Source organism: Schistocerca cancellata, chromosome 4 (assembly GCF_023864275.1).
Source record: "Schistocerca cancellata isolate TAMUIC-IGC-003103 chromosome 4, iqSchCanc2.1, whole genome shotgun sequence".
Taxonomy (NCBI): Eukaryota; Metazoa; Arthropoda; class Insecta; order Orthoptera; family Acrididae; genus Schistocerca; species Schistocerca cancellata.
In genome coordinates this window covers 60,115,288-60,141,180 of record NC_064629.1, presented here as the reverse complement: position 1 = coordinate 60,141,180, position 25,893 = coordinate 60,115,288, and the positions used below count along the sequence as shown (strand labels likewise).

Here is a 25,893-nt window from a genome sequence, read left to right as displayed (position 1 = left end):
CCTTATATGAAATTCACTACAGTTATTTAATGAAACTGACAAGGAAAAAACAAATTAATTTACTGGGGTAATTCTGTGTCACTACAGGAAGTAACTTGTCAATCACAGAGCTGCCAAACAGGTTATGCAATGTTGCCAATTATTCTAGCCACAGAAACAATATGTTTTCCTGAACAGGCAAAAAAGTGATGGGCACAGCTCACATCTCAAACGTGTACTGCCATATTGAACCAGGACTGACATATCAAAAGCATTGGCCAATGACCTTTACTCTCACTTGTGCAACTCTGCTTAATGGCTGGAGCACAGATACTAACACACTGATGGACCGACTGTGGGCTTTAAATCACAAATTAGTAGCTGTCACAATTATTCTCGTTTTTCCATTATTAAGCGTACTGTAAACCGAGAAGCTCATTCACCATACATGATTCATTTTTAGAAGTGCCTGTAGTGTGAGCAAACATCTTTTGATCTTTACTGACTTGAAAAATATATTACTTGGGAACACTGTCATTGGCACTACTCCAAAACAGAGGAATACAAATGTGAAGATAACGACAGAGTATGAAATGTGAACATCCACAGAGAAATCTGTAAACTACAAATATGCAATGAAATGATTCACCATTAACGAAAACTTGCTGCAAATGCATAAAGAAATTAAAGCAGGGAGTGTAAAAAAAGAGCACAGTATCCCAACAGTACAGTCTTTAATATTTCATTATGAACTACAACAGTCATTCAGTCTATAATAATGAGAAGAATGAAAAGTAACTTCTACCCGCAATGTTTATAAAACATCTACTGTCTGATGCTTTGTTCATCAAAGCAAAAATCTTCTGATGAGTTAGCTATTCAATTTTCAGTATGCTTATGACAGAAAGAGATGGAAATAGCAGTAAGGGGTTCATATAGTGGAGCACGGCGAGCATTTGCAAAGCAATGCCTTGTAGCCAGTGCTGTTTTTCTTTAGTTTATTGCCTTTTCTTAATTTCTTGTCAGATGGTTTCCTATCAAAGACTTACCTAGGCCATCACAATATTCATATGATAATCAGTGAGGAGCATATGCTACAACAGACTACTATGTTACGTGGAAATTTGGATAATAAGGTAGCACTCATTCTTTGCTCTCAGCTTTGAAACATTTAACATGATATAAAATATGTCATAAAGCCTGTCAACTGTATGGGTTTAAAAACTCCTTCAAGATAGCTCTTGAGAACATTTACTTGTCTGCAGATATTATTGTTTACCAATTCTTTTTTTAACTGAAAAAATTTGGACACGTAACTAATGCACCCTCCCCCATGAACCATGGACCTTGCCGTTGGTGGGGAGGCTTGCGTGCCTCAGCGATACAGATGGCCGTACCGTAGGTGCAACCACAACGGAGGGATATCTGTTGAGAGGCCAGACAAACATGTGGTTCCTGAAGAGGGGCAGCAGCCTTTTCAGTAGTTTCAGGGGCAACAGTCTGGATGATTGATTGATCTGGCCTTGTAACATTAACCAAAACGGCCTTGCTGTGCTGGTACTGCGAACGGCTGAAAGCAAGGGGAAACTACAGCCGTAATTTTTCCCGAGGACATGCAGCTCTACTGTATGATTAAATGATGATGGCGTCCTCTTGGGTAAAATATTCCGGAGGTAAAATAGTCCCCCATTCGGATCTCCGGGCGGGGACTACTCAAGAGGACGTCGTTATCAGGAGAAAGAAAACTGGCGTTCTACGGATCGGAGCGTGGAATGTCAGATCACTTAATCGGGCAGGTAGGTTAGAAAATTTAAAAAGGGAGATGGATAGGTTAAAGTTAGATATAGTGGGAATTAGTGAAGTTCGGTGGCAGGAGGAGCAAGACTTTTGGTCAGGTGATTACAGGGTTATAAATACAAAATCAAATAAGGGTAATGCAGGAGTAGGTTTAATAATGAATAAAAAAATAGGAGTGCGGGTTAGCTACTACAAACAGCATAGTGAACGCATTATTGTGGCCAAGATAGACACAAAGCCCATGCCTACTACAGTAGTACAAGTTTATATGCCAACTAGCTCTGCAGATGATGAAGAAATAGATGAAATGTATGACGAGATAAAAGAAATTATTCAGGTAGTGAAGGGAGACGAAAATTTAATAGTCATGGGTGACTGGAATTCGTCAGTAGGAAAAGGGAGAGAAGGAAACATAGTAGGTGAATATGGATTGGGGGGAAGGAATGAAAGAGGAAGCCGCCTTGTAGAATTTTGCACAGAGCATAACTTAATCATAGCTAACACTTGGTTCAAGAATCATGAAAGGAGGCTGTATACATGGAAGAAGCCTGGAGATACTGACAGGTTTCAGATAGATTATATAATGGTAAGACAGAGATTTAGGAACCAGGTTTTAAATTGTAAGACATTTCCTGGGGCAGATGTAGATTCTGACCACAATCTATTGGTTATGAACTGCAGTTTGAAACTGAAGAAACTGCAAAAAGGTGGGAATTTAAGGAGATGGGACCTGGATAAACTGAAAGAACCAGAGGTTGTAGAGGGTTTCAGGGAGAGCATTAGGGAACAATTGACAGGAATGGGGGAAAGAAATACAGTAGAAGAAGAATGGGTAGCTCTGAGGGATGAAGTGGTGAAGGCAGCAGACGATCAAGTAGGTAAAAAGACGCGGGCTAACAGAAATCCTTGGGTAACAGAAGAAATATTGAATTTAATTGATGAAAGGAGAAAATATAAAAATGCAGTAAATGAAGCAGGCAAAAAGGAATACAAACGTCTCAAAAATGAAATTGACAGGAAGTGCAAAATGGCTAAGCAGGGATGGCTAGAGGACAAATGTAAGGATGTAGAGGCTTGTCTCACTAGGGGGAAGATAGATACTGCCTACAGGAAAATTAAAGAGACCTTTGGAGAGAAGAGAACCACTTGTATGAATATCAAGAGCTCAGATGGCAACCCAGTTCTAAGCAAAGAAGGGAAAGCAGAAAGGTGGAAGGAGTATATAGAGGGCTTATACAAGGGCGAGGTACTTGAGGACAATATTATGGAAATGGAAGAGGATGTAGATGAAGATGAAATGGGAGATAAGATACTGCGTGAAGAGTTTGACAGAGCACTGAAAGACCTGAGTCAAAACAAGGCCCCGGGAGTAGACAACATTCCATTAGAACTACTGATGGCCTCAGGAGAGCCAGTCATGACAAAACTCTACCATCTGGTGAGCACGATGTATGAGACAGGCGAAATACCCTCAGACTTTAAGAAGAATATAATAATTCCAATCCCAAAGAAAGCAGGTGTTGACAGATGTGAAAGTTACCGAACTATCAGTTTAATAAGTCACAGCTGCAAAATACTAACGCGAATTCTTTACAGAAGAATGGAAAAACTGGTAGAAGCCGACCTCGGGGAAGATCAGTTTGGATTCCGTAGAAATGTTGGAACACGTGAGGCAATACTGACCTTACGACTTATCTTGGAAGAAAGATTAAGAAAAGGCAAACCTACGTTTCTAGCATTTGTAGACTTAGAGAAAGCTTTTGACAATGTTGACTGGAATACTCTCTTTCAAATTCTGAAGGTGGCAGGGGTAAAATACAGGGAGCGAAAGGCTATTTACAGTTTGTACAGAAACCAGATGGCAGTTATAAGAGTCGAGGGGCATGAAAGGGAAGCAGTGGTTGGGAAGGGAGTGAGACAGGGTTGTAGCCTCTCCCCGATGTTATTCAATCTGTATATTGAGCAAGCAGTAAAGGAAACAAAAGAAAAATTCGGAGTAGGTATTAAAATTCATGGAGAAGAAGTAAAAACTTTGAGGTTCGCCGATGACATTGTAATTCTATCAGAGACAGCAAAGGACTTGGAAGAGCAGTTGAACGGAATGGACAGTGTCTTGAAAGGAGGATATAAGATGAACATCAACAAAAGTAAAACGAGGATAATGGAATGTAGTCAAATTAAGTCGGGGGATGCTGAGGGAATTAGATTAGGAAATGAGGCACTTAAAGTAGTAAAGGAGTTTTGCTATTTGGGTAGCAAAATAACTGATGATGGTCGAAGTAGAGAGGATATAAAATGTAGACTGGCAATGGCAAGGAAAGCGTTTCTCAAGAAGAGAAATTTGTTAACATCGAATATAGATTTAGGTGTCAGGAAGTCGTTTCTGAAAGTATTTGTATGGAGTGTAGCCATGTATGGAAGTGAGACATGGACGATAACTAGTTTGGACAAGAAGAGAATAGAAGCTTTCGAAATGTGGTGCTACAGAAGAATGCTGAAGATAAGGTGGGTAGATCACGTAACTAATGAGGAGGTATTGAATAGGATTGGGGAGAAGAGAAGTTTGTGGCACAACTTGACTAGAAGAAGGGATCGGTTGGTAGGACATGTTCTGAGGCATCGAGGGATCACAAATTTAGCATTGGAGGGCAGCGTGGAGGGTAAAAATCGTAGAGGGAGACCAAGAGATCAATACACTAAGCAGATTCAGAAGGATGTAGGTTGCAGTAGGTACTGGGAGATGAAGAAGCTTGCACAGGATAGAGTAGCATGGAGAGCTGCATCAAACCAGTCTCAGGACTGAAGACCACAACAACAACAACTAATGCACAACCACAGCGACCAATAGACACAAAAACTAGTGAGCTCCAAGATCATACCACCATGGAAAAACATGACAAGTCATTGTGTAATCCAAAAATTAAATATATGTCGCTTAAGTCCCAGCTAGCACCCTGAAATGGCAGCAGAAATTTCAACAAAACAAAAATGCATGTCAAACAAAATAATGTGGTTTATTTACAGTTTAACAAGCCTTACAACAACCATTGACTCCAATTGCTATTTATGTGCTCTACAAGGCTGCCTCTACTTAGTTACACAATCTTCTTCCACTTTCATACACAATACTTTGAAGAACAAAACTTGATGTACCAGTCAACACTGGGAATTCCCACCGTCAAGTCAAGCGCTTGTGCACTAAACAACAACACTTGCCTTCACATGTCAAATACCAGTGATGAGACTGAGCACCTGCACATAGAAACAGAATGTATTATTGTAGTCTTTCTGTTCTCAAAATGAGTTTGGCCAATCCCTATGGCTCCCGAATGTCAGTTCTGATAAAATTATATACTACTGAAATTAATACAAATACACTTGGCCACTAGGACCTCTCTTCCATCCCCAACAAGTGACAATAACTGACTCGCTGTTTCCTGAAGTTCCTAGAGGCCCCTGGCACAGCAAATTAAATATTTTAAGATTTATGAATTTTCAGTAATTAGCACTGTAGCTACACTTTGTTTGGCAGCCATCACTACTTGGAGCTACTGCCATAATCTCTTGCACTGCTGCAGTTAATCACAACATGAGTGCAGAAGATGGAAATTACCAATGAACATCCATGCCTAGGCACAGGGACATACTTACAGTCCTTCCAAACTCAAAATGTAGATAGACAGAGGGAGACATTACAAGAAGTAGTATAATTTGAGCAAAAAATGTTTGATTTTTTTATTAATTTTGGGAGGGTGGAGTGACAGGCAAGTGAGATAAGCATGTGAGACAAAGAGAGACATGCAAGAGAAATTAAAGGTGAATAAATATTAGAAGAAATCTTTTATATATTTTGGGAGAATACAAGTGATAGCAACAGAAGGGAAGAGAGGGACAAATTTGAAGAAACAACAAGTAGCCTTAAAAAAGTCCTCCTTAATTCATTATCCTTCAAGTATGTATGTAGGCAGACATCAATTAAAAGAGAAATACAAAATTAAAAAATATATATATTTAAGAAAACTTATTTCAATTAAAAACGTAACATAAAAGAAATATAAATTATATTGTGTTATCTTGGGTTGAGTACTCGTCTGTAACCAAGTGACCTTCCACTGGCTCACTCTGACAGAAAGTTGAACAAAAGAGCAAGTAATAAAAATAGCATGTTTTTCTAATATCTTGTCCAGAACCCCGACTATTCCATCATGCATCTTTCCACGAAATCTATGAGGCATCGCATGCAATTGCTAGAAGAGTCAACTCTGTCCCAGGTGTTGAGAATGCTGTCCTTAAGACTGTCAGCTGTAGCTGGTTGGTGGGCGTAGCATTCACACTGTAGGCTGAATCACACTCTTCAATATATGGGTGTACTGTCTGCTATCAAGAGTTCCTTCAATTCTGAATAGGAAGCCTATAGCTGCTCACTACTTCTTCTCGATGCTGCATATTTTTCAGAATGTCCAGTCCCTCGCGATCAGTAAACCACTTTTGAACAGTTTTTACATGCGGAAAACAACATCTCATCCGTGAAAATTATATTTTTCCACATCGTTTTCAGGTGGAAATCTATGAACACCCACTGGTAAAAACTTTTTCCACTCTTAGTTCCTGTTTCGCAGTGGGTCTTCATGCATGCTGTTCAGCTTTCCTTAATCTTTAGTGAGCGGGTCACTGGAATTGAGGAAGTTTGTCTCTCATTGCAACTGGTTCATATTTAGGAAGAGACGTTGTCAGTTCTTATGTACAAGCTCTCTGTTCTGAAGTGTGCTCTCTCTCTTCCTGCCTGATCCAAGAACTCTCTTGGTAGTACCTCTTTCCAACTCATTCCCCAAACATCTCTCTGCAATAGTAAATGGCACGCCATGTCACTTGCCAGGATATCCAATTGAAAACCTACCTCGTGGCCAAGACACAAAGGTTCCACAGGTTGTAGGTTTGAATTCTGCCCATTATCTTGTATTGAGTGTGTGTCCTTCAATACATATTTGTGAATTAGTTCTTAAGAAACTTATCTGGATTTGAAAACATTGCTGCCCCCCCACACACACACACACAGGCGTTAGGTTGGGTTGGATTGTTTGGTGGAGGAGACCAGACAGCGAGGTCATCGGTCTCATCGGATTAGGGAAGGATGGGGAAGGAAGTTGTCCGTGCCCTTTCAAAGGAACCATCCCGGCATTTGCCTGGAACAATTTAGGGGAATCACAGAAAACCTAAATCAGGATGGCTGGATGCGGGATTGAACCGTCATCCTCCAGAATGCAAGTCCAGTGTGCTAGCCAGTGCGCCACCTCGCTCGGTACACATGTTAGGTCCCGGGAATTCAAAGACTGTATCAAATCTCTACAATAGTTTCTCAGACTAGCCTGAACATACATAACATTCCATGTCAGTTCAACCAGGGGCTCCGGCTCATAGTCTCAGATTTGATTGAAATTCAGTACACAAATTCTAATATGTGTGGAACACTCGTGTACAAAGTATTAGTTTCCCCTGCCAATTAGTTCCAGAACTATGACTTGTGAAAGAAGGCGGCGTGACCTGGAAATTGCAACCCGCATCTGGCAATCTATCTTCAGACCCAACTTCAGGTCTTAATAACTTTGGAACTATTCCACACAGTACAGAGAAATTTTTACAACCTAGTAACAGCTATTTAGAGAACACACTCCATGAATCAAAACACCAACAACATATTTCTGCTGGTGCCATGAAGTTCACAAATGCATCACCTTCTGCTTCACAGCACTCTGCAACACATCCTAAGTACCATTTGTCAACATAAACAGCAATAACATAGCAACTTGGTTGTATGTTGCTACTTTTGCTTCTGAATCCTGAGTCAGACACACTGTGAAGACACATGTTGTGCATGAACCTAAAGTTATAACCGGACAGTCTGCTCATCTGCACACTGTCCGAGTCCTCTGGAGAGAAGTGATGATGGCTCCGTGTGCCTGCAACAGTTTTAATGTGTTCTAGTCTGCTTTTTAGCAACTCTTCGACTGATTTCACCTCATCTTTCGAAACACAGAATGATTGTATGCCAGAGATATTTTTCTGTACCCAGGTAAATAATTGAAGAGGTGTTAGAATCTGACCTTCTGTAGGGTGCTGCAGACTAGCTTGTGACGCCATGTGCTTAATGGTAGCACCAATACCATCACATACATTTTTACCATGACTTGTTGCGAAAAAATTCCATTCTGTGTGAATCTGAAAATCTTGGTAATGCATGTACAAATTTTTGAGATTTTCACAGTTTTTGTACTGACTAGCTGCCCCATCACTGAAGTATTTCACAAAGTGTATGTGAGGCAGCTTGTTTTTCACATATGCCATGGCAGTGCGAATGTGGGCATGAACTGCAATGGCATCATTAATTAAACAGTCACTAAAAATGCACAGGTTCATGACAGACACATCACCAAATCGGAAATGGCTGGAGAGTTGCTTGACTGTTGTCCCAATGATATCCTTGGATGGCATCTTAAAATATAAATGCCTGATTTTCAGAAAAGTCTAGTATTACTATAGTTTCATCTTGTTTCAAATTATCCTTACAAAACTGGAGATAAGCTGATTGTGCTGTTGCTGTGAAGCTGTGTGTGGTCATTTTGTCCGTTTTTTGACAACACATTTCAACAAAATCTTCCACTGTATTTTGCTTCGTTTTAAGACTTGTGCAATCCATGTGTGTCCATTGTTTATAAGAAACAAGTTCATTGTCATCCATAAGGAGTTCACCACACAGTTTGTTATTCATGTGTTCTGCAAGATTTGCCTTACCAGGACACTTTTCACACCTGTGTCTCATGCACTGGTAGGAACTGATGTCACACACTAGCAGCTTCACTGTACCTTTGTAATCCAGACCAGAATCCTTTATAGCAGCAAACATCAGCTTAGCATTTTGATGGGTCTCACATACACAAACATTGTGTGTGCCCCTTGCACTTACAGGCACAACCTATTTTGGCCGAAGGTTGAAAAAAGATGATAAACCTACTTTGGTATTGGGATACTTTTCCTTTAATTCTACATATAGTTCTGATATGTTGCATAGCAACAGTCTTTTTTGCATCTGTACACGTACATTTCCCACTTTTCACTGTTACATAGTCTTTTTTCAGGCATTCATCGGCTGTAGTCATTATTTTCATAAAACTCCGACACTAGCACCTTTATTTCTGAACTCAATTGCTTACCCTGAGCCTGCTGAAATTGTGGAAGCACTCCTTGGGTTGCTTTTATTTTCCTAGCTTGCTTTACCATATATGTAGAAACATTGAATTCCTTTGCAGTGTAGTCAACAGACCAGCTGCAGGCGCAAGGGTAAGAATAGCTACTTTTTTCTGGCGTGTGGATATGGCATATTTTTCTTTCAAATCCTGCACAATTTTGTAGAATCAGAGCATTTCTGGCATGATTTCTGTTCCTTTGGAGCAGATAGTTCTTCCTCTTCCACTATTAGTGTGTCAGCTACTTTGTGTTTTAATTCCATTTGAGCTTCTTGTAGTTTTCTTCTACCATAGCTGGGCCTGTCTCTTTTCCCAACTTTGTGTGTCTTTATGGGAGACACACCAATAGCAATCACTGAAGTATTTAATTGCTCATTCGCTGTGGTTGTAGGTGGCTGATACTCTTCTTCACTGTCATGTAAATTATCAGAATATTCTTCATTTTTTAGCAGTGTAACACACCTGGAACACAACTTTTGTCCTGGTTTCATGTTAAGTCCCGTGCACTGATTCACTTTCAATACTGATTTTATATCAATTCCTCTGAGGCTACACTTCACTGTCTTCTTATGAATCCAAAATGGATCAAAACAACTTCATTGTAGGAAAGAATACTTATCCAGAAACACTTTAATATGATGATAACAAACACTAAAGTTTCCTGGAACTATACTTCTTGTGCCCACAGGGTGTATCCCGGATCTCCATAGCAACAAATCTTGGTCCGATTCATCCAGATCATACAGTACAAAGCGAATGCCACATTTTGTTCCATATGTTGTTTCATGACATTCAGATGCTTGTGCTCTACCAATACTGCAACTTGTTTGAACAAAAGCACCACTAGTACACTCTTCTGCCTCCATACTGACTTGCCACAACAGTACTGACCAGTCTGAACTGGAATCTTTAAAAGATGAGTAACCTGTAATTGTTGCTTGTTTCCTTTGTTGTTCCTGCCTAACAATGACTCATTCTGTCCCTGATAACTACCATTGTTTAACTTTCTCTTGCCTAATGGTTCCCAACAATTGCTGCAGCTTTATCTGAAACAAGCTGTCTGCATCATTACTATTACTTGTTAAATCGCGTTAAAAGAAACATAACCAAATACATCTCTGTCAACTTTTATTGTACACAAATGCTTTGCAATAACAAGTTGAAATTTTGCCACATATTATACTATGGTCTACTTATGCAGTGTTTGAAATTTGGCTTGGATAACACTTGTCCCTTTTGTGCTACCACACTTCGAAAATCCATGTTTTTCAGGTAATTTTTCAAATTTTTGTATTTTCGGGTGCATGTAACTGTTTGTGTGACTGATATGGGCAAGATAAGTTCTGTGTGTGTTTAGGCCACATTAAGCTTACCAAAAAAAATAAAAGATACCCTTTTAGATTGAATTATATTTGGCATAGAGGGCACCTACAATATGTACCTTTTAACGTATTACATTTTTTAAATCACATTTTGGAATTTTTTATTTTCCCTCAGAAATATGTTGTTGGTGTTTTGATTCATAGAGTGTGTTCTCTAAGTGGATGTTACCGGGTTGTACAAATTTCACTGTACTGTGTGGAATAGTTCTAAAGTTATTAAGACCTTAAGTTGGGTCTGAAGATAGATTGCCAGGTGCGGGTTGCAATTTCCGGCTCACACCACCTTCTTTCACAAGCGATAAGTCTGGAACTAATTGGCAGGTCAACAGACACACAAACAAACACAAACATACACACAAAATTCAAGCTTTCGCAAACTGTTGCCTCATCAGGAAAGAGGGAAGGAGAGGGAAAGACGAAAGGATGTGGGTTTTAAGGGAGAGGGTAAGGAGTCATTCCAGTCCCGGGAGCGGAAAGACTTACCTTATGGGGAAAAAAGGACGGGTATACACTCGCACACACACACATATCCATCCACACATATACAGACACAAGCAGACATATTTAAAGACAAAGAGTTTGGGCAGAGATGTCAGTCGAGGCAGAAGTGCAGAGGCAAAGATGTTGTTGAATGACAGGTGAGGTATGAGTGGCGGCAACTTGAAATTAGCGGTGATTGAGGCCTGGTGGATAACGGGAAGAGAGGATATATTGAAGAGCAAGTTCCCATCTCCGGAGTTCGGATAGGTTGGTGTTAGTAGGAAGTATCCAGATAACCCGGACGGTGTAACACTGCGCCAAGATGTGCTGGTCGTGCACCAAGGCATGTTTAGCCACAGGGTGATCCTCATTACCAACAAACACTGTCTACCTGTGTCCATTCATGCGAATGGACAGTTTGTTGCTGGTCATTCCCACATAGAATGCATCACAGTGTAAACAGGTCAGTTGGTAGATCACGTGGGTGCTTTCACACGTGGCTCTGCCTTTGATTGTGTACATCTTCCGGGTTACAGGACTGGAGTAGGTGGTGGTGGGAGGGTTCATGGGACAGGTTTTACACCGGGGGCGGTTACAAGGGTAGGAGCCAGAGGGTAGGGAAGGTGGTTTGGGGATTTCATAGGGATGTACTAAGAGGTTACGAAGGTTAGGTGGACGGTGGAAAGACACTCTTGGTGGAGTGGAGAGGATTTCATGAAGGATGGATCTCATTTCAGGGAAGGATTTGAGGAAGTCGTATCCCCGCTGGAGAGCCACATTCAGAATCTGATCCAGTCCCGGAAAGTATCCTGTTACAAGTGGGGCACTTTTGTGGTTCTTTTGTGGGAGGTTCTGGGTTTGAGAGGATGAGGAAGTGGCTCTGGATATTTGCTTCTGTACCAGGTCGGGAGGGTAGTTGCGGGATGCGAAAGCTGTTGTCAGGTTGTTGGTGTAATGCTTGAGGGATTCCGGACTGGAGCAGATTCGTTTGCCACGAAGACCTAGGCTGTAGGGAAGGGACCGTTTGATGTGGAATGGGTGGCAGCTGTCGTAATGGAGGTACTGTTGCTTGTTGGTGGGTTTGATGTGGACGGACGTGTGAAGCTGGCCATTGGACAGGTGAAACACCAACCTATCCAAACTCCGGAGATGGGAACTTGCTCTTCAATATATCCTCTCTTCCCGTTATCCACCAGGCCACAATCTCCGCTAATTTCAAGTTGCCGCCACACATACCTCACCTGTCATTCAACAACATCTTTGCCTCTGCACTTCTGCCTCGACTGACATCTCTGCCCAAACTCTTTGTCTTTAAATATGTCTGCTTGTGTCTGTATATGTGTGGATGGATATGTGTGTGTGTGTGCGAGTGTATACCCGTCCTTTTTTCCCCATAAGGTAAGTCTTTCCGCTCCCAGGACTGGAATGACTCCTTACCCTCTCCCTTAAAACCCACATCCTTTCGTCTTTCCCTCTCCTTCCCTCTTTCCTGATGAGGGAACAGTTTGTTGCAAAAGCTTGAATTTTGTGTGTATGTTTGTGTTCGTTTGTGTGTCTGTCGACCTGCCAGCACTTTCATTTGGTAAGTCACATCATCTTATATATATATATATATATATATATATATATATATATATATATATATTTTTTTTTTAGAGGGAAACAAAACATTCCACGTGGGAAAAATGTCTGCTTGTGCCTGGATATGTGTGTGTGTGTGTGTGTGTGTGTGTGTGTGTGCGCGCGAGTGTATACCTGTCCTTTTTTCCCCCTAAGGTAAGTCTTTCCGCTCCCAGGATTGGAATGACTCCTTACCTTCTCCCTTAAAACCCCCATCCTTTTGTCTTTCCCTCTCCTTCCCTCTTTCCTGACGAGGCAACCGTTGGTTGCGAAAGCTAGAATTTTGTGTGTATGTTTGTGTGTCTATTGACCTGCCAGCGCTTTTGTTTGGTAAGTCTCATCATCTCTCTCTCTCTCTCTCTCTCTCTCTCTCTCTCTCTCTCTCTCTCTATATATATATATATATATATACTTTTGTTTGGTAAGTCTCATCATCTTTCTATATATATATATATAGAAAGATGATGAGACTTACCAAACAAAAGTGCTGGCAGGTCGATAGACACACAAACAAACACACAAAATTCTAGCTTTCGCAACAAACGGTTGCCTCATCAGGAAAGAGGGAAGGAGAGGGAAAGACGAAAGGATTTGGGTTTTAAGGGAGAGGGTAAGGAGTCATTCCAATCCCGGGAGCAGAAAGACTTACCTTAGGGGGAAAAAAGGACAGGTATACACTCGCACACACACACATATCCATCTACATATACACAGACACAAGCAGACATTTGTAAAGGCCTTGGCCTTAATCTCATTACCCGACTGTCAGAGTTCAGACTCCTGTGTCTAGCTTTGAACTGTGAGCATAATTCACTTCTAGAAGTCTGTCATAGATTTTGTATATTACAGTTAGTATTTGCTGAGAAACAGGCAAGCCAGTAATGTTGTGTTACTAATTTTATAAATCTACACATTCAGGAGATCTTTAATGGCTCTTTGTAGGTGCACAAGTACTCTTTGCATCCTTACTTGTTTGCTGTCGGTCGAAGTATTCGGTCATTAATTTACAGAGAAAATTTTATCACTGCTTATAAACACTTAGGAATAATAACCATAAGGTCTACCCCTACAAATCTGTAACATTTCTTATGTTGAACTGGTAATGCTTTCATGTTCAGTTCTATTTTTCAGGAACAGCTCTCCAAACATTGTTTTTGTTGATGGATATTTTCTCTGGCATAAGACACCGTACCTTTAATGACTTTAGCTACTTGAAGAAACACATCTGAATTACAGAAAAGTCGATAGACAGTAAACCCAGCTATGTCGTTACTCCACATTCAACTTCATAATTTGGGAAAACATTGTCCAAAATTTTGGGTTTCTTTTTCTTTCTAATGAACTCATACAAACGATGGAACAAGAAAAATGCAAACATGTATCTTTGAATGCTGCAGCTTCAGATTACTGCTCAACTTTTCTAACCATTACACCACAAGGAACAGATGTAATACAGTGCTCCATGAACACACGAGTCAATACACTTGCAGAAGGTAATTTTGTGGCTTTATTATTTATTGGAAAACGTGCAAAATTTCATTTCAAGTAGCAAAAGACAATAATAATAATAATAATAATAATAATAATAATAATAATAATGATGATGATGATAATAATAATAAAACACTTGCTGGAAAAATATATCTTTCATGTTCAGTTAAGCCAGAATTGTCGCTAGTGAGCTATCAGAAGCTTATTCTTAGAGAGTTTTATAGCTTCTGTGCCTCACATTGGTTGGTACCCAAGTGCTGTCAAACATTCAAACAAGTCCATAATCTGTGCTGGAAAATAATCAATCCTTAAATCCTTAGCACATGGGGCATAGGTGAATATAGAGTGACAGTCAGATGCTTCGTATTTCCTGAATTGACAACTTGCTCCTTCTTTCTGACATCACGTCTTGGTCCAATATTTATCTATTATTGTCAAATTGTCAAATTTTTCTGCCATTTTGTCCACAGTGGCTAAGTTTTTTTGCTGTTGAATGTACACTGAGATAAATTTTGTTCGATTCATATTTAAGTACCCAAAACTTAATCGACTGAAATAAAGAAATTACTGCTATTCTTCCTTCATAAAAATATCCATGTACTTTTCACAAACTATTTCTTATTTGTAATGAAAATGGAGCCAGTTTGAGTGTGCATAGAATAAACTTGACCGATGTCTGCAAAGACAGCATGAAAGGGGTGAGGAAAGCGGTGGTGGTGGGGGACCCATTGTGTGGGTTCACCGTGCCGTAGCGTAGGTTGCATTCGACAGCCAACACCTTCCACAAATGTTTAACTCTCAGAATTTCTAAGTTACAGCTAGCGTGTCTGCAAACAATCCTACAACACAATTATGACTAATAATTTGACAAATGCAAATGTTCAAAATCTAAAGCGTCTGACTAATCTCAGGAAAAAAAATCTCCAATTAACAACTGATGTGACCCCTCTTTGACACAAGAAAATAGATTTGCTCCAGATGAGAATGTATTTCTGTGCACAGACTACAATATTTTGTGTGACCTCTATGTAGAATACTATGAGCACACAGTACATAAACATATGAAAGGAGAACTGTTAAAAATTTTGAGTCAGAACTGAATTAAAGTTCATCATTAATCTATAACACTTTTATGAATGTAAACATGGGCAAGTAGACTGTATTCTTTTTATTATTTGTGTGATCAGACATTTTCAACCTTAGGTCATTTTCAAGCAAGCATGTATCTTAACCTTCCAGCTTCATTTTACACTTTAATAAATGTGTACAGGCATACGTCTCATTCAGAAATAAGAAGTATTCCTACCCACATGTACCAGTGATGTATTATGATGCAAAATGCAGCTGGAAGCTTAAGATACATGCTTGAAAATGATCAAAGTTTAAAACTGGCCCATCACACAGATAATGAAAAGATTACATCCTACTTGGACTATGTTTTCATTTTTGAACCATGTTGAGGCTGTGGACCTAAAAAAAAAAAAATTAACACACACACACACACACACACACACGCACCCGCACACACACACACACACACACACACACACACACACACACACACACACACACACACACACACATTATACTTTCATTAACATCTATACGACAAGTAGTAATGCAATATCTGACAGTTTCACACATTATTCTTCAACTACAGTAGTTGAAGATCAGAATGTACCTGCTGCAGGCAATGGACTGCAGTCAAAAAGTAAGAAGTGAATATTTCCTTCAATAAAAAAAGTGTTCGTGCGTGCGCGCGCATGTGTATATATAACAATGGAATGTCCACGCACAATGGCAAACAGTTGCACTCCTTACTCAGCTCAGCTGCAGTAACCTATACAGTCATTAAGTGCTCCCTACCCAGCAGACTTATCCTAATTTCACATGTGAGAACTTAGCTAAAAGAATAACAACGTTCTACAGACAGAGATTTCATGTGGCAGTATGAATGTACCCAACTACTGCAAAACATTTTAGAAATGATCTGGTGTGCCCTTTCAATGGCTGAGGAGATGCTGTAAATGTATTGTAAATTATTTTTAGGAAGTAAAATATATGGTGGTGCACTGCAAAACATTTCTCTTACATCCTATATATTACAACAGTAATACAGTTTGCAGCAAGTTGTGCTCTTGTGAGGTACACAAGACTGCAATTTACATAGTTTTCAGAATCCCATAATCCATCTTTTGTGGTCTGAAAGCCTATCAGGAACTGATACCTATAGAAGACATTTAGCAAAATACGGGGTAAATGTAATATCATGACAAAGTGTTTACCAGTGAACTGAACAATTCAAAAGTGTTGAATGAGTATGACTGATCAAGAAAGAGTAGGACATCCACTCACATCCGTTACTGATTTATGCATTGAGCAAGTCTGTGATCCGATTTTGAATAACTAACAAGTGTCTGTTGATGAAGTGGCAAACCAAATACACATTAGCCATGGTTCTGTATATGACATTATTCACAACACACTCAACATCTGTAAAGTCAGTGCAAAACAGGTCCCAAAAAAATTCACTACGTCAGTCAAGTGGAAGTCTCAGTAGCTACTGTACCACCGTGTTAATGAACATGTGTTTTTATTTTCTTTTATTATTATTTTTATACAAACAAAGGTCAATTCTGGAAAACTACTTGGAAAAAGGGTCAATAGTAAACAGTCGGTGTTACAGTGACATGCTTTCTAACTAGTTGAAGCCTGCAATTTGAAACAAACACTGAGGTGTGCTGTCAAACAGTGTTTTCACATGACAAAGTGGATCCACATATTGACACCTTTGCCATACAAACTGTGCAGAATATGCATTTCAAGGTGTTGAGGCATCATGCATACAGTCGGATTTGCATCTGTTTGGAATATACAAAGATGATTGAAGAGGCCACCGATTCACTTCCAATGAAGAGGTGAAGGAAGTAGTGCATAAGTGTTTTGCTGTTCAATCAACCTATTTTTATCCTAACAGTATTGGAATGCTTGTGCAACAGTGGAATACGTGCACTGAAAATCAGAGTGACTATGTTGAAAAATGACTTCACTGTAAATTTTGTACTGCAATTGTTATTGATTAGAAATAAATTGTGCAGATTTTTTTTTTACTTAGCGCCTTGTGTCAACTGGTAAAAAATAAAGAAATACCATCTTAACATCAAATTCATAATAAATAGATAATATACAATGCATTATGTCTCCCATCAATGGTTAGCTCGTTACCACTTCCATTCCATGATCGTGATGCATATTGTCAAAAGAATTACCTGAATCTCATACTTGAAAATCCAAATTGATGGACAATAGTAATCACATGCCATCAGCCATACTCTGAGAGTATATCCATTTTGACTACTGTAACTGGCACATTACTTACCCAATGTTGAAATTTTTATCATCCTGCACCCACTTGATGTAAACCACTTCATCTGGTTGTTCTACTCCTGTGGGTCCACAGCTGATACTGAAATCTTTCATATTCCTCAATGCAGAACGAAGTTCCTGAAAACATTTAATGGCAAAGTGGTGAGATGTTACTGTTTGATATAAGAAAATAATATAAATAAAAGATGAAACTAACGTTAAGAGAAACAGATATTCATTGAATTCCACTCCTATACTAGCACATTCACAGTGAAGTGAATAAATTAAATTAAATTAAAATGGGGCAAGATATCCGATGGCCTAATGTCAACATTTCAAACTTCCTTGACTGAGACTTACATTTTATAGCTTTACATTTCTATTACATGATCACATTACATGCTGTTAAAAGAAATATCTGTAACTTATGACTGCAAAGCCTGGTTGGTGGACAATGGTAACCAAGAGCCATTAAACATACTGCCTATTTCAACTGCTGTAGTTAACAAGATGGAATCATTTTCCATGCCTCACATATGGTCTTGCAACATGCTTGTGTCAATACAGGAACTGCAAATGTGTGTGACTTATAGGTGCTGTAAAAGATTAAAGAATAGTCTAATAAAGACAGCTGCACTACAACTAGACATGGAGAAACATAGCTTCAGGAAGGATTTAAGCATTCTAGACATTTACATTTACTTCTGTACTGAGCAAACCAATGTATGGCACACTGCAAAGTGAATGAAGTGTATCAGTATAATCTTCCAATCTTCTTATAACATTGGCAGCTGGCGACTACTTTCATACTAATTTTCACTATCAGAGAAAGACATAAAAGGAATTGTATGTTTCTAAAAGTGTCCTGGAACACCTGCTCTCCCAATTTTATAAGTAAACCTTTCTGTAATGCACTACATCTTCCTAGTAGCATCTTTCACTGGAGTTTCTTGGGCATTTCTGAGAAGTTCCAAGCTAACAAAATAAACCCTAGGTGGCTCACACAGCTCTTCCTCAATATTCTACATCTGTTCTCCTAATCTACTTGGTTCTAGTACCCACTGCAAAAAGCTTGAGCATTAGCCAGATGTCAGTTAATAATTTTCCTTTCTGATGAATTACAGTTTCTTAAGAACTTCCAATGCACCTCGGTGTGCCATTTGCCTTCACCAAAACTACATTTATGTGGTCGTTCCACCTTCAGTTGATCCAGATAGATATCCTCAGACATTTTAAATTTTAAACAGCACCCAGTGATTGTTACTAATTACATGCTTAAACAAATAGTCTTTTAGCCTGTTTATGCACATAAAACTTTATATTTGATCATACTGAGAGTTGGCTGCCACACTCTGTGATACATGCTAATCATCTGTAGATCTTCCTGCATTTCGCAATGATTTTCTAATTATTCCAGCGCTTAAGTGGTCTAGTATTTTGTATGTGTGTATTTTGTTTACAAGGCAGCAGTACGAAATTAAGTTTGATGCTTTCGTTTAGTTGAGTAACACAGGATCAACTTTGGTTACACCTTCTACAGTCTTTTAGACCTTGTCAGTCAGAAAAATGAGCTGGCTTTATTGTGACTGATGCTTTCAAAATCCATGTTGATTTCCACAGTGCTCTTATTTGACATCTAAACAGCATTACATGTGAATAAATCCATTTTCCTTAATATCAGAACAGACTGAAATCAGTAAAACAGGTCTGACGGTTCAAGCATCTGTCCTTGATCAAAACTGGATCACCTGTACCTTTTACCAATGAGATAGGATACTCTCTGCTGCTCTACAGATCTACATAAATGAAACCAAACTGGTTCAATGAACAGAGAGGAACAAATTACAGACCTTACTTAAATTGCATCCATGTTATGTGATATTCCATTCAACTGATTTTCAAAATCCTTTGCCATCAGACACTATTAAAATAGCATTTGCAAACAACAGAGTTTTTATTTTTTTCTCATGAACTTTAATTCCATTTCCAATTTTCTCATCGGTTTTTATGACTGACTGCTCAGTGTACATACTGAATAACATCGAGCTGAGACTACAATTATGTCTCATTCCTGTCACAACTACTGCCTCGCTTCCTTGTCCTTCAAACTCACAGCCACAGCCCGATTTCTACTGTACAAGCTGTAGATAACCCTTTGCTCACTGTGTTTTATTCCTACTACTTTCAGATATTCAAAGAGTGTATTACAATATTCTCAGTCCAGCATACAGATTTAATCTGCCAGAAAGTTTCAACACTGCCGAAAGATTTCTCTACATCTACATATCTTATAAATGTAAGTTTTCCTTCCTTCAGTATATAAGTTATGTTGTAGGGTGAGTACTGCCTTGTGTGTTCCTACTCAAACTTATGTTCCCTGAGGTCAAGCATCTACCAGTTTATCCAAACTTCTGTAAATACTTGATGTCAGTATTATGTAATCACTACTTATGTGGCCAGAGATAGTAGTCATGTGTGCATGAAGTGTGCTTGCTTGAGTGAATGTGGGTGCATTTTCTTTTCTGAAGAAGGCTTTGACCAAAAGCCCAATGTTTAACAGTCTTTTTGTTGCGCCTTTCTACGACTCAACGTGTCATCTTTATGGTGAGTAGCAGTGTATCCTTTTCATAATACTGTTGATAATCCAACCTACACTTTCCATTGTTTCATTTTACTTATTAAACTGATGGTCTGAAAAATTCACACCTGTCATCACCTGCCTTCTTTGGAGTTGGGATTACTACATTCTTCTTTAAGTCAGCATATTTTGCCTGTCTCATAGACATACATGCTCATAAATTAAGGATAATGCTGATACACGGTGAAACAACGCTCTGGTGGGTGGTTTGCGGGTTTAAATCACGTTGGGGTATGACCATGCGGTGCATTTGACCTGTGGTTGTCGCATGGTGGCACTAGTAGCAGTCCACATACGCAGGTGTGTTGGTGCATGTCGGAGTATGGTGCAGCGAGTACATATGCAGACGTTTTCAAACATGCTAATAGTGACTGTGTGTCGAAAATGGTTCAAAGAACATATATTGATGGCGTTGTGAGGGATAGAATACTAGGGCGACTGGAGGCTGGTCAAACACAGCAGGTCATAGCACGGGCCCTCCATGTGCCACAAAGTGTGATCTCAAGATTATGGCAACGATTCCAGCAGACAGGAAACGTGTCCAAGCGCTACAGTACGGGACGTCCACAGTGTATAACACCACATGAAGACCAATATCTCACCATCAGATCCCGTAGATGGCCACAGAGTACTGCAGGTAGCCTTGTTCGGGTTCTTACCGCAGCCACTGGAACAGTTGTCTCCAGACACACAGTCTACAGATGACTGAAATGACATGGTTTATTCTCCCAGAGACCTGCAAGGTGCATTCCACTGACCCCTGGTTACAGGAGAGCCCATAAAGCCTGTTGTCAAGAACACTGTACATGGTCATTGGAACAGTGGTCCCAGGATACGCTCACAGAGGAGTCCTGGTGTAGTCTGAACAGTGATTCTCGCCTGGTTTTCATCTGGCGTGAGCCAGGAACCAGATACCAACCCCTTAATGTCCTTGAAAGGGACCTGTATGGAGGTCGTGGTTTGATTGTGTGGGGTAGGATTACGATTGGTGCACGTACACCCATGCATGTCTTTGACAGAAGAACTGTAACAGGTCAGTTGTATCGGGAAGTCATTTTGCAACAGTATGTTCACCTTTTCAGGGGGGCAGTGGGTCCCACCTTCCTCCTGATGGATGATAACGCATCGCCCCACCAAGCTGCCATAGTGGAGGAGTACCTTGAAACAGAAGATGTCAGGCAAGTGGAGTGGCCTGCCTGTTCTCTGGACCGAGACTCCATCGAGCATGTCTGGGATGCTCTGGGTCGACGTATCACTGCACGTCTTCAAACCCATATGACATTTCAGGAGCTCCGACAGGAACTAGTGCAAGAATGAGAGGCTATACCCCAGCAGCTGCTCGACCACTGATCCAGAGTATGCCAACCCGCCGTGCGGCCTGTGTACGTGAGAATGGTGATCATATCCCATATTGATGTCGAGGTACATGCGAAGGAAACAGTGGCGTTTTGTAGCAGATGTGTTTTGGGACGATTTTCTCAACTTATCACCAATACCGTGGACTTACAGATCTGTGTTGTTTGTGTGTTCCCTATGTGCCTATGCTGTTAGTGCCAGTTTTGTGTAGTGCCACATTGTGTGGCACCACATTCTGCAATTATCCTTAATTTATCGGCATGAGTGTATATCTTGCACAGCAGATGGCATGGTTTAGTCAAGTCTGGTTCTCCAAAGGATCTCAATAATTCTGTAGGAATGTTATTTACTCCAGGATGTTTTGACTTAGGCCTTTCAGTCTTCTGTTAAATTATTTTTGTGGAGTCATGCCTCATCTCATTTTCATTTATTTCCTCTCCCCTTTCTATTATATTGTCTTCAAGTTCATTTTCCTTGTAACTCTTCTATATATTCCTTCCAGCTTTTGGCCTTCCCTTCTTTGCTTAGAAGTGTATTACTATCCGAGCTCTTTATATTCATAAAGCTGATTTTCTATTCTCCGAAAGTATCTTCAATTCATCCAGAAGCAGCATCTATTTTTCACGTAGTCACAAGCATTTCTGCAGCCTTCTGTTTATCCTCTAGTCAATTCAATTCAGCAATTCTGTACTTTCCATCAGTCTCATTTTTAAACGTCTATGTTCCCTTTTTCCTGTTTCACTTGCTGCATTTTTACATTTCTAGGTATTGTTTTCCTGTCTATAGGTTTCTCTGCTGCCTTCATTATTTCACCTCTCAATGCTACTCACTCATCTTCTATTGTGTTCTTTCCCCCCTTTCCAGTCAATCATTGGATAACGCTGTCTTTGAAATCCCCAACCGCCTCTGGTTCTTTCAATTTATCCAAGTCTCATCTCCTTAATTTCTTACCGTTCTGCAATATCTTCCGTTTAAGTTTTATTTATTGCAAATCTCCCACCCAGTACAAAGTCTCAAGTGATCAGAAAAAAGTGCAGGCGACTCTTCTGTGTAAGAGAGGAAAAAGAACGGTCCCGCATAATTACACACTAATATCCATAACATCAGTTTACTGGAGAATTCTTTAAAACATCCTGAGTTTGAGTATAATAAATTTCCTTGAGAAAGAAGAGCTTCTGTCCACAAATCAGCATGGATTTAGAAGCATCACTTGCGTGAAACTCAGCTTGCCCTTTTCTCAAACGATATCCTAGAAACCATGGATAGAGGGCAACAGGCAGATTCCATATTCCTAGATTTCTGAAAGCATCTGACACGGTGTCCCACTTCATATTACTACCAAAGTTCTGAGCATACAGATTAGATTCTCAGATATCAGAGTGTCTCTAAGACTTTTTTAGTAATAGAACCTGGTACATTGTCCTCAATGGTAAGTGTTCATTGGAGACAAGGGTATCATCAGCAGTGCTCCAAGGAAGTTTGACAGAACTGCTTGTGTTCTCTATATACACAAATGATCTGATGGATAGGGTGGGTAGCAATTTACAGCTGTTTGCCGATGATGCTGTGGTGTACAAGAAGGTGTCATAGTTGAGTGTCTGAGGGAGGATACAAGGTGACATAGACAAAATTTCTAGTTGGTGTGATGAATAATAGCTTGCTCTAAATGTAGAAAAATATAAGTTAATGCTCATGAATAGGAAAGGCAATCCTGTAGTGTTCAAATAAAGCAATAGGAGGGTGCTATTTGACACAATCAAGTCAATATCTAAGTAAAGTGATACTAAATGGAGTGAGCACATCAGGTTGGTAGTAGATAAGGCAAATTCTAGACTTCATTTCATTGGGAGAATTTTAGGAAAGTGTAGCTCACCTACAAAGGAGACAACATTAGAATACTAGTACATCTTGAGTACTGTTTCACTGTTTGGGATCCCCACCAGGTCAGATTCAAGGAAGAAATAGAAGCAATTCACAGGCATAATGCTAGATTTGTTACCGGCAGGTTTGATCCACATGCAAGTTGTGTACTTCGTAAACTCAAAAGGGAATCCCAGAAGGAAGATGACACTATTTTCATGAGGCACTATTGTGGAAATTTAGAGAACCAGTATTTGAGGCTGACTGCAAAACAATTCTACTGCCGCCAACATACATTTCGCATAAGGATAACGAAGATAAGGTTTGAGAAATTAGGACTAGTGTGGACAGTCATTCTTCCCTTGCTCTATTTGTGAGTAGAACAGGCAAGGAAATGACTAGTAATGGTACATGGTATTCTCCACCATGCACCCTACAGTGGCTTGCACAGTTTGGATGTAGATGTAGATTTCATAACCACTCAGAGCCAAGAGTCCAAACCTGCCCTTGAAAATGCTTAGCAGTTTAAAATCTGTTTTCAAAATCTCTGTCTTATCATAATATAATGTATCTGAAACCTTTCAGAGTCATGTGGTCTCTTCCATGTATACAAACTTCTTTCACGATTTGAAACCACGTGTTAGCAATGATTAAACTGTGCTCAGTACAAAATTCTACCAAGTGGGTTCCCCTTTCATTCCTCTCCCAAAATCCATGAGTTCCTACTATTTTTCCTTCTTTGTCCTTTTCCCACTATCAAATTTCAGTCCCCCATCATAAACATTCGTCCTCCTTAGTGACCTAAGTAATTTCCTTTACGTCCTCATACATTCTTCCAATCTCTCCATCTGTGGAACAAGTAGGCATATAAGCTTGTACTACTGCAGTGTGTGTCCTCTTTGTTTGTACGTTTGTTCAATAATGTATTCATTACGCTGTTCATAGTAGTTGACCCACATTCCATTACTCCATTTGATTTTGTACTTATAACCCTGTATTCACCTGACCAGAAGTCCTGTTATTTTCACCAATACATGTAATTAATTCCCACTATATCTAACTTAAACTTATTCATACCTCTTTTTAAATCTTCTAACCTATCTACCCAAGCTCCCCAAGCAGGGGATCTAACATCCCACAAACTGTCTCATAGAATGACTTAAGAGGATGCCCTCATCATTAAGCCATACAGCAGAGCTACACGGTGTTGGGATATATAACCATGATAGTTTCCCTTTGCTTTCAGCCCTACAGTGTCAATATAGTAAGGCCACTTTGGATAATATTTCAAGACAACATAAATGTTACATAACAAGAATTTTAAGAAAATGTATTTACTATACATATTTTCTTTGTTTCTCATATTAAGCAATTTGTTTACAATCACTCATTGGCTTAAACCACTGTACTACATAATATAACAGTGCAGAGATCATTATTAGTTCTTAAATGACACAGGGAGCCTTTCTGCACATAATTTTCATCAGGAACCTATTATGTACATGTAGTACGCCTATAGTTTACAGTACTTATGAATTATTTTTTGCATATCTTAGGTTTCCCCTCATCTGAATAACTGTCAACACCTGAAACCAAATGTGAAGCAAAATCCTGTACAGTTGGGTTGGTTTCAACAGTGTTTGATTTTCCTGTTGCAACTTGGGTCAATTTGCTGCTGCTGCATATCCCCAACCTTGCAGAAGGATATAGGCCTTCACATAAATGATCTGCTATAGTGTATCCAAAAGCTGAAATAGTTCTTTTTGCTGATGGTGCAAATATTATAATCAAGCCTATAGGTCTATTCACACTGGACACCACGGAACAGAACGTCAGAACATTTCACACTGCATGTCAAATGGCATCATTCACAAAGACCGTCAACAGAGCAGAACTTTAGTATCGAGAATATTTGGTGGGAATGTTTTGATGATGACAATGGTGGTAGACGTGTGACGTCCACTGCTAACATTTGAACTTAACCTGCTGCTAGCACATTTACTCATGTTACAGCAGCGTATTTTGTGCTTTTGTGTCTTCCTAATTTATATTCTCTTGTTTTCCTTCGTTTTGATACACATTACGAAAGTTCCAACAGGAATTGTATGTTTGTCCTAAGAGTATGGACAGAAAATGCCAATGGCCTCGCTACAGTGGTAACACCGGTTCCCGTCAGATCATCGAAGTTAAGCGCTGTCGGGCTGGGCTAGCACTCGGATGGGTGACCATTTGATCTGTCGAGCGCTGTTGGCAAGCGGGGTGCACTCAGCCCTTGTGAGGCAAACTGAGGGGCTACTCGATTGAAAAGTAGCGGCTCCGGTCTCAGAAACTGACCTAAGGCCGGGAGAGCGGTGTGCTGACCACATGCCCCTCCGTATCCGCGCCCAGTGACGCCTATGAGCTGAGGATGACACGGCGATCACTCAGTACCATTGGGCCTTCACGGCCTGTCAGGGACGACTTTAGTTTTCTTTGACAGAAAATATCATTTTATTGTATGGTTAATTTTGATGTCATTTTCTGCCAGTTTTTGTAGGTTTCTGAAGGATTACTTTTGAAATACCATATGTTCCTTGTTTCAGTTTTATTTTATTGCTGTTCAGTGTTATGTTGAAAAAGAAAATATACATGTCAATGACATTATGTTTATTTGTTTACTGACATCACATATTACATTGATTTA

The 25,893-nt window shown here is 39.7% G+C and overlaps 1 protein-coding gene and 1 pseudogene across 1 annotated transcript in view; one reads left to right on the top strand and one right to left on the bottom strand.

Moving 5' to 3' along the window:
• Positions 1-25,893, bottom strand: part of LOC126184931 (zinc finger FYVE domain-containing protein 9) — a 412,866-nt gene that overhangs the window by 24,538 nt on the left and 362,435 nt on the right. The window contains exon 16 of the mRNA XM_049927602.1: positions 17,370-17,494. Coding sequence (XP_049783559.1) covers positions 17,370-17,494 — 125 coding nt within the window. The remainder of the gene's footprint in view (positions 1-17,369; positions 17,495-25,893) is intronic.
• Positions 25,346-25,463, top strand: LOC126186130 (5S ribosomal RNA; annotated as a pseudogene).